Source organism: Vitis vinifera, chromosome 8 (genome assembly GCF_030704535.1).
Source record: "Vitis vinifera cultivar Pinot Noir 40024 chromosome 8, ASM3070453v1".
NCBI classification, from domain to species: Eukaryota; Viridiplantae; Streptophyta; class Magnoliopsida; order Vitales; family Vitaceae; genus Vitis; species Vitis vinifera.
The window spans coordinates 15,576,129-15,591,595 of record NC_081812.1 but is presented as its reverse complement, the minus strand read 5'-3'; the positions used below and the strand labels follow the sequence as shown (position 1 = coordinate 15,591,595).

The 15,467-nt window shown below is 36.2% G+C and overlaps 1 protein-coding gene across 3 annotated transcripts; it reads left to right on the top strand.

The window, feature by feature from the left end:
- The first annotated feature begins 8,409 nt into the window (after positions 1–8,409).
- Positions 8,410–15,165, top strand: LOC100246026 (cation/H(+) antiporter 20). Of its 3 annotated transcripts, none has more exons than XM_019221698.2 (4): positions 8,410–8,715; positions 8,910–9,961; positions 13,642–14,538; positions 14,650–15,165. In XM_019221698.2, the coding sequence occupies exons 1-4, from the start codon at positions 8,592–8,594 to the stop codon at positions 15,031–15,033; spliced, it is 2,457 nt and encodes an 818-aa protein (XP_019077243.1). In that variant the 5' UTR covers positions 8,410–8,591; the 3' UTR covers positions 15,034–15,165. The 3 variants fall into 3 exon arrangements, with proteins under 3 accessions (XP_019077243.1, XP_019077244.1, XP_002262680.2); XM_019221699.2 differs by having other exon boundaries at positions 8,413–8,715; positions 8,905–9,961; XM_002262644.5 differs by having other exon boundaries at positions 8,416–8,843; positions 8,942–9,961.
- The last annotated feature ends 302 nt before the right edge of the window (positions 15,166–15,467 follow it).

Genomic DNA, 15,467 nt, shown 5'->3' with positions numbered 1-15,467 from the left:
TGCTCATGCAAGAACACATCCTTTACATTGAATTGATGCATGCTCTAATTTAAAGAGAAAGATAAAGTTATGATAAATGTTCAAATTGATAAATGATAGTTTTTTCATTCATCTTTTCATTCGTTCATGTACGAGTATATATAGAGGGTATCATCATTCTAAGAATGGGAAAGAATGATACAAAGAAAGAATGACATAAGGAAATAACAATTAATATCCTAATATCTCAACTTTCCTAATATTTCAATATTCCTAATATCTCAATATTCATAATATCTCAACTTTCCTAATATCTCAACACTAAATGATATAAGGAAATAATGATATAAGGAAAGCATTCATAATATCTCAACACTCCCCCTCAAGTTGGTGCATAGATGTCACACATGCCCAACTTGTCTAAAAATTTTGAGAACACTTGACTTGAGACAGCTTTGGTAAGGATATCGGCCAATTGATCTTCTGATCGAATCTTAGGCAATTCCACAATCTTATCATCCAACTTTTCCTTAATGAAGAATCTATCCACCTCGACATGCTTTGTACAATCATGTTGTATTGGATTATGAGCAATGTCACACGCGGCTTTATTGTCACAAAACAATCGGATTGGTTGCCTAGATAGGTAACCTAAATCCTGTAAGAGGAGTCTTAGCCATAATGCCTCACAAAGTCCTAGAGTCATACCTCTAAATTCCGCTTTTGCACTTGAACGAGCGACGACATTCTGCTTCTTACTTTTCCATGTTACAAGATTACCACCTACAAAGGTAAAGTAACCAGATGTAGATCGCCTATCATCCACTGCATCGGCCCAATCAGCATCAATATATACTTCTATATTTTGATGATCAACATTTTTAGCGAACAAAATTCCCTTCCCAAGAGCATTCTTCAAATACTTCAAAATACGCATGACTGCATTCATATGTTGCTCTCCAGGATTATGCATGTATTAACTCACTACACTCAATGCATAAGCAAGATCTGGTCTTGTATGAGCTAAGTACATTAATATCCCCACAAGTCTCTGGTATCTTCCCTTATCGGTTGATACTTGATTAGGCTCAACACACAATTTCAGACCTTCTTCTATTAGTGTATTAACAGGTTGACATCCCGACATTCCAGTCTCCTATAAAAGATCTAAGGCATATTTTCTTTGAGACAGAAAAATTCCTTCACTTGATCGAGAAACTTCAATCTCAAGAAAGTATTTTAGAGGACTTAGATCTTTCATTTCGAATTCTCTAGATAGATAATTTTGCAGAGCTTTTCTTTCTTCAGGATCATTTCCTATAACTACCATGTCATCCACATATACGATGAGTGCCGTAATCTTACCATGTTGCTTTTTCAGGAACAAAGTGTGATCTGAATTACTTTGACGATAGCCAAAAGCTCTCATTGACTTTGTGAACCTTTCAAACTATGCTCTCGGGGATTGCTTCAACCCCATACAATGACTTCTTCAATTTGCACACCTTCTGACATTGTTTTTCTGACACCATGCATCCTGGTGGAAGATCCATATATACTTCTTTAGATAACTCGCCATGCAGAAAGACATTTTTCACATCAATTTGTTGTAATGGTCAATCTAGGCTTGCAGTTAAAGACAGTAATACTCGAACTGTGTTGATCTTAGCTACAAGTGCAAATGTCTCTGTGTAGTTAATTCCATAAGTTTGAGTGTACCCTTTTGCTACCAGTCTTGCTTTAAATCGTTCAATACTACCATTTGTCTTGTACTTCACAGTATAGATCCAACGACACCCAACTGACTTTTTTCCTGGTGGACATTCTACGAGTTCCCATGTTCCATTCTTCTACAATGATTTCATCTCTTCATTCATGACTGCTTTCCACCTTGGATTAGCTAAGGCTTCCTGCACACTGTTAGGAATAGCTACAATAGATAATTGATTTACAAATGACTTGTTTGATTAAGACAAACGATGGTTAGACACATAGTTGCTCATGAGATATTTGACTTTGGTAGACAATTCAGGTTCATATGTGGGTTTAGGAATACCTCTATTATGACGGTGTGGTAACCGTTTCATGAATGAACCAGGTTCCAAATTAAGAACACCCTCAACAGACGACAATTGGTTTGGTATTTCAATGAAGACATCTTCGGACCCAAATTGTTGACCACTCATATCCAACTCACCCACTTCCTGATTCATTAGTTCAAATTATCCAGATTCATCTTCCTCAGATATATGATAATCATAATCGAGAGTCTGAATTTCCTTATGGTACTCCCCCTTAAGTTCAGACTCAGATGAAAAATACATCGAATCTTCATGAAACACCACATCCATTGTAATATACATTTGTTGAGTTGGAGGATGGTAACATCGATATCCCTTTTTGTGCAATGCATATCCAACAAACACACATTGTAATGCATGAGAAGTTAACTTGGTGCGTTGGTGCTTGTGTAGATGCACAAATGCCACGCAACCAAAAACACGAGGAGGTAGATTTGGGACGGTTGGGGCAACTACGACATTAGTAAGAGCTTGGAGTGGTGTTTGAAAGTTAATTGAGCTAGAAGGTACTCGATTGATCAAGTATGCGGCAGATGTGATTGCTTCTCCCCAATAAGATATTGGTGTTTTTGCTGTTATCAAGGAAGCACGAACAACCTCTAACAAGTGCCGATTTTTTCGTTCAGCGACTCCATTTTGCTAGGGTGTATTGGAACAAGTAGTTTGATGAATGATGTCATGTCCTTCCAAATACTTTTAAAGATCAGAACTTTGATATTCTTCACCATTATCACTACGTAGAACCCGAACCTTTGCATTGTACTGAGTTTCAATCACTTTATGAAATTTTTGAAACAATAAGTTCACTTCATCTTTGGTCTTCATCAAGCATAACCATGTCATTCTGATACAATCACCAATAAAAGTAACAAACCAACGTGAGCCACTCAAAGTTGGGACTTTGGATGGGCCCTAAACATCAAAATGTATAACCATAAAAGGAAACAAACTTTTATTTAAAATTAACGGAAACGAAGCACGATGACTTTTAGCCAATTCACAAATATCACAACGGAAACCAAAAATATCACTTTTTGCAAAAAAATTAGGAAACAATTTTTTTAAATAACCAAAGGAAGCATGTCCCAAACGTCGATGCCACAACCAAATTTTAGATTTTTTCTTCTCTCCCTCAGATTCATCTGCCATCAAGGTTTGTTGCAACTTATTTGAATCATTTGACTACAAGTCCAAGTAATAAAGTTTTCCCCGCTTAATACCACAACCAATCGTCTGTCTTGTTTGGATGTCCTTAATCACACAAAATTCAGGCCAAAAAATGACAATACAAGATAAGGCTGCAGTGATTTGAGAAACTGACAAAAGATTGTAATCTAAAGATGGAACAACTAAAATATAATCTAAATTCAAAGTATCAGTAAGAGTTAAGGATCTTTCCCCAATGACTGGGGTTGTGTTACCATTGGCTGTGGAAACAATTTTTTGTGAAGAAGGTCTAAAGGTTGAAACCTGTCTAGAATCAAAAGTCATATGTTCTATAGCACTAGAATTAATTATCCATGCACTATTAATAACAGGTGTAAAAGTATTTAAAAACTTACCACCATGATCTGTAGCGGCTACCAATGCAAAGGCTTTCTCAGCAACATTAGCCTCTGTTTTTATTTCGGCAATAGTTGCAGTCGAGGTTTTCTTGGAATCCTTCTTCCGTTGATCACGATTATTATCATTAACAACAAAGTGTTGATAACCTAAACATGATTTAAAGGTCCATGGTTCAAACCCTCGGTTCCTCATTTTTTTCTTGATCAAATCAAGAGTCATTGCTTTGAAATTGTGGGATATCCAGACTGGTGGGATCAGTCTCATTGCAGTGAGTGCATTTGAAGGTTGACTTATCAATATTAGGGCTTGTCTGAGGATGGTTGATCGCTGTCGGACTACCATAGCGACAAAATATCCAGGATTTCAGTTTCATGGCTCTGATACCATGTTCAAATTGATAAATGATAGTTTTTTCATTCATCTTTTCATTCGTTCATGTACAGAGTATATATAGAGGGTATCGTCATTCTAAGAATGGGAAAGAATGATACAAGAAAAGAATGACATAAGGAAATAACAATTAATATCCTAATATCTCAATATTCATAATATCTCAACAATAAGTTGAATGGTGGTTGGTTTAATTAACCATAAGATTGAAGATTCATCCTAATCCACTCTTTATACTTATGTGAAACCTTTTGCAACCAAACGAGCCTTAAAACGATAAATAGAACCATCTTCTTTTTGCTTAAAATGATATACCCATTTGAAGCAGACAACATTAATTCCATATGGTTAAGGAATAAGCTCCCATGTATTACTATCATGAAGGGTTTGAAGTTTATCTTGTATGGTATTAATCCAACGTAAGTACTTGAGAGTAATCTTCAAGATGTATAACTCATGTGAATTGAGAAGAGGTTGGTGATGAAATGTATTTAAAAAAAAAAAAAAAATGGAAAGTGCCTACACAATTATAGAAAAGTATCAACTTTTATTAAAAAAAAAGTATTTAAATATACTTTTTCATATATTTTAAATATTAAATTTAATTAAATAATAATATTTGAAGAATCAAGACTATTCCATATGTATTTCAAAAATCTACCTAAATATCATTTTTTCAAATAACTATTCAAGTGTATTTGTTTTGATCGTGTGAGTTTCAAGAACTCTTCGAACTTCAAATTTGAAAATTCTTCAAAATCAATAAAAATACTTAAAAATTCTATTAAAATACAGTTTCAAGAAAAAGTTTGAAAATTCAAAGAAATTCTTCAAAAATTACTCCAAGTTCTTCATAAATCAATTCTCAATTGCTTTCAGTTGAAGATTAAACATCTAAACAAACCCTTGTATTTTTTTGTTATTCCCTTTTATATTGTTTATATATATATATATATAAAATAGAAGGATAAGATAAAAAATAAACGCATTAAAACTTGTATGCACGGAGGGAATTTTAGCCCATGAAAATTTGTCGGTAGATAAGATTCGGAGCATTTATTGAATTTCTTTTTATTTTTTATTTATTTATTTAATTAGGATAAGGCAGGTGGTGTTTGAACTCTGAAGTGGTCTGAGCATTTATTGAATTTCTTTTTATTGAAGTTTGAAGTGGAGAAGGCAATCGTGCACTTGGTAAGAACAAGTGGACACGACCTGTCGTTTGTGATTCTAAAGAAGGACACGTGGCATGGTAGGAGAGAAGGGAGATTATTCTGTCTAATCAGACTCAAGTGGTGCTTAGCAATCATTTTGATTGAAGAATATTTTTCCCACTTTTTCGACAAATATTCGCGGACCAAATCCTCCACATTCTGGTAGGATATATTGTGACAGAACACTATCGATCTTCTTGCAAAGTAACATTTTTCATGGGTTGTTGTTCTTTGGTATCCATGTCGAGAGTATTGATTAAATCTACAAATGCAACGGTAATAAATCAGGGTTCGGCACATACCATAGAATTAATCCCTCTTAACCCTGCCCAATGAGTCCAATATATGGTAGTTTTGCTGAGAGAATCCAGAGGGTGGTGGGCTCACCAATAATCCTTGGTCGTTATGAAAGTATGATTAGGGAGGAGGGGAGGAGGATTAGAAGGGCAAATTAGATGGGTGATAATTACCCAACAAGGTTATTAATTTTTATCATTCCTAATCAGGGTAGGGCTAAAGAGAAAAAAATCCTTTCAAAAGTCATTTAGTAAAATAATAAATTAAAATTCCATACAAGGCAATTAATGTTTTTTTTTTAATTTTTTAAAGACAGTTAAAGCAGGTGGCCATATTAGCTGTAATCACTAACACTCAAATTTTTTAATCAAAATTTTGGGCTTTTAACCATTACAAATTGTTATGTATAATTATAGCATCTAGGACTAAAATATTTCTAAGAAATATTATAATATCTAATGTGTTTTTTTTTTTCTTTTTTTTTTTAACACATTCCTATTTTTTCTATAATTTTTTATTTTTATTAAAAAAAAGATAGGTTTCATAATTATGTAATAACAATGATGATTTTTTCATGATATATATTTTTAGTTTTAAATTGATAAATCATGTTTTTATATCGAGCATGACGAATGTATAATGTTTAATTTTTTATTTTAGTCATTTAAAAGAATTAGAAAATAATGAAGAATCATTTTTATTTTTTTATAATAAAATCATTTTAAAAAATTACATGATTCTTATATATATATTCCTTTGCATACTATTTTTTTTCTTAATTTATATACATATTTTAATACATTGAGTGGAAAATGTTATCTATGTATGGTGTATTGGAAGTCAATTGGATACAAAAAAAATCTCGAATATATTTATTTTTGTTATAAAAGACAAATACAGTGCAATATTATAATTAATATATTACAATAAAACTTAATTGAAAAAATTTTGAATTTTTTTTATGAAATTGATAGTTTTGTATGATCATATTATATTCCCTGATATATTTATATTACAAATCATCATTGAAACCAAATAAAACACTAATTTCAATGTACTACAGGTTTTTTTTTTTTTCTACATATATAAAAATGATTAAACAATTTTGATCCATTGAATGAATAATATTAATATATTGCCATCATGTGTTATAACGTAAATATATTATATTTATGATACAAATATATTAATATTACGATACATCATGACATAATTTAATTTTTTTATTTTTTTATTTTTTTACATACTATACTAGCATGCATGTGAATAGTTAAGTGTTATTCAATTGAATTGCAGCTAAAAAATAATTATATGTTTTATTAGGGTAACGAAGTTTTTACTTGATCATGAATAATTGTTAAAATTTATTTGTTACATGCACAAAATGACATAATAACCTTTGAGTTTGATATTTAATAAAAAAATATTAAAAATTATATTTTTTATCTTACTGGGTTCTCTACAAAAATCTCAAACTTAAAAAAAAAATAAAAATTGAAAATAGGTATACTACAAATAACTTGATTCTTATAATAAAATAAAAAATATAATTATTTAATTTAATTTATTATTATCTTTTCCTGTACCTATTTTTCTTGATTATATGTTATACTTAACTTGTTAAAATCAACCAAGATGAATACCCTAATTTCATATATACTGGAATATTTAACAAGGTGAATACCCTAACTTCATATATACTGGAATATTTAACAAGGTGAATACCCTAATTTCATATATACTGGAATCTCCTGATTAAAAACAATGAGTAGAAAAATAATAGCGGAAACATACCTGAATCCATTGAAGGAGAAACCTTATAGGAAGAAAACCCTTTGAGATGGTCTTCCAATTCTAACCACTAGATTCTATGTCAATTTCTCTCTGAGAGGATTTTCAGAAATTGGAATGCGTTGTGGTAGAATGGGGACCATAACCCTATTTATAAACTGCTAGGGCAGTTTTAATTTTATCACAATTATATTTCTGCCCCTCATAGAAATAATAATTGTCTAATGGTATCTACACAATAATCTTATGACAATTATACCCTTAAGCCAATTAATCAATTATTAATTAGATCACTATATTTAGGCTTAATTAAATGATAGCACACACATTTTAATTATTTACATGTGTGGCCCAAATTATAGATTAATTACAAAAATTAATCTAACATTATATACATGTATTTTATTTATTTTTATTTTATTTTATTCAACCCCTCATAAGCAAAAGAATAATGAAAAATGAAAAATTTATTAAATCATTCTTTATTAATATACTAAATTGACGTATTAGTACTAAATAATTTATGATATAAATATAAAATAATACACTAAATTAATAATACGTAATTTATTAAATTATTCAGGGTAAAATAAAAAAAAAATTGTCTTTTATCTTTGACATTAAAATATAATGTATGCATAGTAATCGAGGATCCATGTCATTAAGACAAAGATATTGATGTACGATGAAAAAAACACATTCAAAGGTTAAAATTGTCTAATAATTATAAATATTGTCCTTTATTGGAATTCACAAAAACAAGTGATCCTTCGGGTCATTATCACTTCGAGGTTATATAATTTTCCCGTCGGTTTTTGGCATATTTCGTTGACGACGGACGGAGGGAATTCGTAATCTTTCTTAATATTTGTGCAGTGACGTCTCAAGTACTGAAATGATCTATTTACCGACACGAGATGCTTGAGGGCATGCCTGAAGTTGATTGATGGTATGCCACGCACTTCCATTATTATTCGAATCTTATCTCACCGAAGCTTTAACTCAATCTCCCAAGTCCCTCATTCTGTAAGGATCTTCACCGATAGGTTACTTCCCAGTAATCAGGAGCATGACACATATGCAGATTTTTTTATTTTATTTTAATATTTAGCCTGGTTTCCAAGAATCACACGTGCGTAAGTGAGGTAGTGGCCGGAATTGTTCGACAGGTAGTGTGGCCAGAATTGTTCGATGCATCGAGGAGTCTATGTGCCCTTAGTCGACATTAACACGTGCGAGGACCACCTGCAGGCTCCAGCTCCTCTATAAATCCATGGAGTGTCTGCATATTTTTCTAAGCAGCGGTTTGGCCAAGACCGGCAGTCTTGCTGATCATAAGACAACAATGGCGTTCAACATGACGTCCATTAAGACATCATCTGATGGAGCTTGGCAAGGTGATAATCCGCTGAGGTTTGCCTTCCCACTTCTCATTGTTCAAACCACCTTAGTCCTCAGCATCAGCCGTTTTCTCGCCTTCCTCCTCAAACCCTTCCATCAACCCAGAGTCATTGCCGAGATTATTGTACGTTTACAATCTGTCCTTTCAAATTACTTATATATGCTCCGTTTTTTTCTTTCTGTAGCCCAGAAATGATGATGGAGTTTTTGTTTGAGTTTCAGGGTGGAATTCTGCTCGGACCTTCAGCTCTGGGCCGAAACAAAGATTTCTTGCACCTTGTTTTTCCGCCGTGGAGCACTCCGATACTGGAGTCGGTGGCAAGTGTTGGTCTTCTCTTCTTTTTATTTCTTGTTGGTCTTGAACTCGATTTAAGTTCCATTCGCCGCAGCGGAAAAAGAGCTTTCGGAATAGCACTTGCTGGAATCTCCCTCCCCTTTATCTTCGGAGTTGGAATCACCTTCCTCCTTCGGAAAGCTGTTGATGGAGAGGACAAAGTGGGCTTCAGTCAATGCATCTTGTTCATTGGGGTCTCCCTCTCCATCACTGCCTTTCCCGTTCTCGCGCGCATTTTAGCAGAACTCAAGCTACTAACAACCGACGTGGGCCAGACCGCCATGGCCGCCGCCGCCTTCAACGACGTGGCCGCCTGGATCTTGCTGGCCCCGGCCGTAGCCCTAGCAGGTAATGGGGGATCACATAGCAGCCCATTAGCTTCCATATGGATCCTTATTTCAGGCGTTGCTTTTGTGGCCTTCATGCTAACCATCATTCGCCCAGCAATGAATTGGGTTGGTCGCCAGTGCTCGCGGAAGCACGATTCCATGGACGAAGCGTATATCTGTCTGACCTTAGCGGGAGTGATGCTATCCGGGTTTACGACAGACCTTATAGGAATACACGCCATATTTGGAGGGTTCGTGTTCGGATTAACCATTCCCAAAGGCGGAGAATTTGCACAGAGATTAATAAAAAGGATAGAAGATTTCGTTACAGGCTTGCTTCTGCCGCTCTACTTCGCTTCAAGCGGATTGAAGACGGACGTGGCGAAAATACAGGGAGTGAAGGCGTGGGGGCTGTTGGTGTTGGTGATATCGACGGCGTGCGCGGGGAAGGTACTGGGGACGTTTGTAGTGGCAATGCTGTGTATGACGCCGGTGAGGGAATCTTTGGTGTTGGGCGTTCTGATGAATACTAAAGGCCTGGTGGAGCTTATAGTTCTCAATATTGGCAAAGAGAAGAAGGTGACTTCTCCTCCCTATTTAAGCTTTATCTTTGCTCCTCTACTTTCCTTTAACCTTCTCCTTTTGTCTGCCATTCTCTAAATCATTGTTTGGTAACTTTTTCACTTCTTCAACCCAACAGATTTCTTTATTGTGTTAGTTTAAAGCTAATCACCAATAGTTAACCAATGAGTGTTGACACGTGAATTCATTCTCTTTGGGAGATGAAAAGCATTTGTAGATGTGTCTACTTATGGTCCCCACAAGATAACTTCTTCACACCCTTAAGAAATGAGACATAAGGTAATTGAACACTTGTCTAAACTATGTGAGGACAGATAGAGGATAGAAGGAGGTCACAAAGAATAGGTCTCAATCGCCCATCGAGATGGGCATCCAGCAAAATGGAAACAAGGATAGGATCGACCCTTTGTGATCCATAGAGGGACCCGTCTTGCATGTTATGCTTAACTTAGAGGACACGAATTCTGACTCCTTTAAGACTTCTTTTCTTTTTCTTTTTTCCATTTAAAAAGAATAACTTTTAGAGAAATAATATCACACTTAAGAGTTTAATTTTAGATTTATATTTTAATTGAAGCAAAAACAAAAAACAAAAGACTATCAAAAGGATACTGTATTGAACTTAAAAGGATATTTTGTAATAATTTAGAAACCAATTCCAAATAAGCCTTGATATAATAAATCAAAAGCATAATTGCATTACAGAAGTGGTATGATCTAAGGTGTTCCTACCTTGTGCTATTCGATTTAGCACTTTCATGAATGTTAGTTTTTCTCCTTAGTTTTTTTTCCTCACACAATCTTTAACCGGTTCGCATTTTAAAATATATACTACTGTTTTCATTGTAGAATAATTCAAAGAACATTTAGGGTTTGCAAATTTGGATACCAAATGAGATTATTTTTCTAGGCAACTGTTAGGACCTTAACTATGTTGATGCGGGACCAAGGTTGCATGTGGTGATACCGTATATCTTTAAGTGTCAATACAGGTCATGTTTAAGAAAAATGACAAAAGGGGAAGTTTGCGAGGTTGAGTAGCATGTTGGTGCAAGGGGATGAGTGTTAGGCGATGACTTGGTGGTGACTTGAGGGTGGTAGCATGGGGTGTTCATAACCAAGGCACCACATGGGTGGCTTGATTCAACAAAAACTCAAGTATAGAATTTCCTTGCATTGAGAATTTCTCTTCAAAAGGGATACCTTGAGAAAGAGATTCCAATGGGGGAGAGGGACACTCTCCAAAGATAGTGATGGAACATGAGTGACAACAACTATGTCATATCAAGGGTACAACATGGAGCCTCAAACATGAACATGGTGTGATGGTGAGTTTTGCTAGCATACATGCATAGGTGCAATATCATGACACGTGATTATGACACATCACATGAGTGATGCTTGTTCGGAATGAAAGCAATCAACAAGGTTGACATATAGACGTAGGCTATAGGCTAAAAAAGGGTGCTTAACATACAAAGACTACATTATAATAGACATGTGGGCCAAGAGAAGGCTTGACATACATGGGACCTATATATATATAGGTTGGGTGGCACATGTGAGCACAGCATAACACAATACTTGACATTGATCAAAGACCAAGTAAGGGTTATGGAACACTAAGAATATGACACCTAGAAGTATAAGAGTACACAACCCCTTAACATTGGGAAAAACCCAAATAAGGGATTATTGGCACATTAAGGAGAGGACGCCTAATATTTAGATATTGTAAGACATCTAACATGTGATAAATGGTACGTTGACGCTTGCTAGACACATATCATTAGCTAAGCAAATCTTTTTAAGGATGGAGTAGATAACATGTAATAGTGCACTAATTAAGACCTAGAAAGGCGGCATGACTAAGAAAGTAGATTGTTGAGCATGGTATAGGTAGCATGAACAAAAGCAAAAAATTTAGCTATTGTGACAAGTGGTATAAGCTTAGACAAGCAATACAACTACTAGACAGATGACAATAATTGAAGCCATGAGAAGAACCACTACATAGATAGGGGTAAGGCTAGTGGGATGACTTTTAAAAGATGGGTAGTACTTAGTGCCTATATATAGTGTTTCTTGTCAAACCTTCTTTGCATGAACTATACAAGAAAAGTTCTCAGTGTTAATTAGAAAGGGTCTTGGTTGTTTCTTGTTTAGAAAGAACCTTGGTTGTTTCTTATAATTACTTGAGAGTTAATATGAGGGGTTTTCCCTGTAAATTGTACGCTTATGAACTTTTATATTGATCATCTCATTAGAGTTGGAAAAGAATCACTTAGAGGGCTTTTAAGCACCACATAATGGGAAATATGTGAGGGTTAATTTCATACTTGTGCGGTTGATATCGGAGCCTCATTATTGAGGAAATATGGTTAGTTGTAGTGCTGAAGAGGCATTGTAAGAGTGGGTTACTCAAATGAAGATGTATGTTGGTGAGGACCTTAGTGACTTTGACACCACTCTCTTTGCTAGAGTGGAGGAATCAACCAATGGACTTGAAGTTTAGAGGAGTATGCTGAAGAGGCACAACAAATTCATTAAGGAAATAGTTCTTAGGCTCATGGATAATGTCAAGACTATGATAGACGAGTTCCAAGCCAAGATACTATGCCTTGAAGGGGAAGTCACATTTGTTAGAAAAGGCTACTCCAAGGCTTAATGGGTGTTGTAGAAACAACATCAACAAAGATGCAAGTTCCAAAGTCCAAGTCCCTCATCGGGGTATAAATGCAAAGGAGTTGGAGAACTTGTGAGATATAGAGCAATACTTTCATGTTTCTTATATTCCTCGAAATGAGTAATACCATGGGGCATGATTGTGGACACAACATAAGTGATGCATACCTTAGGTGGAAGGCATAAAAAAAAAAAGTTGGTACACATGAGCTAACAATACCACGAGTGTAGGATATAGGCTAAGAAAAGGGCTTAGCATTCAAAGGCTACATTGCAACAAACATGTGGGGTAATAGGGGCTTGACATATATGGGACCACCGATACACATATTAGTGGGTTGCATAATACAACACTTTGCATTCATGAGTGATCAAGCAAGGGCTATGGGATACTAAAGGCATTGGCTCCTTGGGGTATAAGGGCGTCACACTCTGGCATTGGAGGAAGTCAAAACAAGGGTTATCTCAAGATCGTGTCTTCTCCCCAAAGAAGATTCTGGAGAGTAATGGATTTGTTAAACAATTCACTTAGTACAGGTGCAAAGTTCAGCTTTATTAACACGTTACTATAAAATTAGTTATCTCAAGATCCAAGATCTGACTTGTTTTTTATCAGGCTTATCCGCTTAGTTGTCATGTTAGCCAAATTGTTCCTAGGCATTTGATCGAAACTTGTTTGTCACTATCTTCTAAGTTGTTGAATGTTCACTAATTTAATTTGGCATACCATCATCTTCGTTACCAGCATTCATGATTAAATGTATGTCTGCGTCTGAAATTTGGCCTTTTAAGTAAAATCACAAATCACAATTGAACCATTTACGAAGACCTGTTCAAGTTTTTTAAGCTGTTTGTGTCAGAAGATTTTTATATTAATCATTGATTGCAACAAAATTAATTTTTGAGAGAAAATAATTAAGTAATTTCATGATGAAAATTTTTTAATGTTGATGATCTAAGAAAGATAGGGTATGGTTGAAATTGTTGAACAGGTACTTAACGATGAGGTGTTTGCAATTTTGGTGCTCATGGCACTCTTCACCACCTTCATGACAACTCCAGCAGTGATGGCCATTTACAAACCCATCCGACGAATAGCCACACAGGCTCAGCCTCAAATACAGCGGGAATCGAATGTGGCTGAAAACTCATCACAGGACAAGCTTCGGATCCTGGCTTGTGTGCATGGTCCTGCAAATGTACCCTCACTTATCAGCCTCATTGACTCCACTTGTAACGCTAACAAATCCCCACTCAAGCTTTACGTGATGCATCTGATGGAGCTCACTGATCGCACCTCCTCCATCCTTATGGTTCAACGTGGCAGGAAGAATGGATTTCCATTCATCAAAGGCTTTCGGAGAGGGGAGTTGAAGGACCAAGTGGGTGCTGCATTTGAGCCCTACGCTCATTTCGGGAGAGTCACTGTTCGGCCAACCAAGGCCATCTCGGCTTTGTCCACGATGCATGAGGACATTTGCCATGCGGCCAAAAAGAAACGGGTTGGAATGATCGTCTTGTCCTTCCACAAGCAGTGGAGAGGAGAGGGAGAGGAGGCGGTGGAGAATGTGGGACATGAATGGAGAGGAGTGAATCAAAGGGTACTAAAAAATGCACCCTGCCCGGTGGGGGTGCTTGTGGACCGTGGATTTGGTGGAGTTGAAAGGAGGGTGTGCATATTGTTCTTGGGCGGGCCAGATGACCGCTACGCTTTGAAACTGGGCGGGAGTATGGCTGAGCATTCGGCAGTTAGAGTGACACTAGTGAGGTTGGTTGAAAAGGGTAAGATTGACTCTAACAGCATCAGTTCCCAGGGACTGGCACAGGATGGATGTATAGACGTATGTTGTGCCTCCTCAACTACTCCTATCTACTGTGGGAAGGAGAAGGTGAGTTTTGAGTTTATTGTTCTTCCCTGTAACCTCCAACTTTCCGTCGCCACGGGAAACTAAAACGTTGACGCGAAAATAAATTCACTAATGCTATTGTGGTATAATCAGGAGCTGGATGAGGCAACAGTTGCAGAATTTAGGAGTAGGTGGGAAGGGTCAGCAAAGCACGTGGAGAAGGAGGTTGAGGCCACCAACGTGTTGGAAGAGGTGTTGTTGGCAATAGGCCGGTGCAGGGAGTATGAGCTGATCGTAGTGGGTAAGGGTGGATTTCCACCAAATATGGTAGCAATAGCACAACTGTCGGATCACCAACCAGAGCATGCTGAGTTGGGTCCCATTGGAGACGTGTTGGCATCTTCAGGACGAGGCATCACGGCTTCTGTGCTCGTCATTCAGCACCACTCCTTACCACATGAACACCACCAACCACTGTTGATGCCAATCCATGATCACATGGATGATACCATCACGGCTGAGGAACCCACAGTCTGATCTTATTTAACATGTGTGCAGCTGAAACTTCGTGTATCCAATCCATTTGTCTTAATACCGTGATAACAGGTTTTGCTGCTTGCCAAAAAAATTAAAAGAACAAAGAATCAAGGATTCTTGATAATTTTGGAATTTCGTGAAACCGAAGATACCAACTTCAGGTACCACCATCCCATCACTCTCACCATCCAAGGGCCGAGCTCAAAATTTAACCATTCTCAGGTGTAAATATTAAAATTGATTGACAAAAAGGATAGGCATAAATCCCTATGCAGTGAGATTAACCCTTTACCTTTTAAGTTGGGTTATTCTCCAACTGCATGGAGAGAAAGTTCAACAACCACCTGCCAACAAAGGCAGCCTACAGCAACCCATTATCTCATCATTTGGTAAGAGTTACAAATTCTTATCCGCCATTTAAGGACAGCATTTTG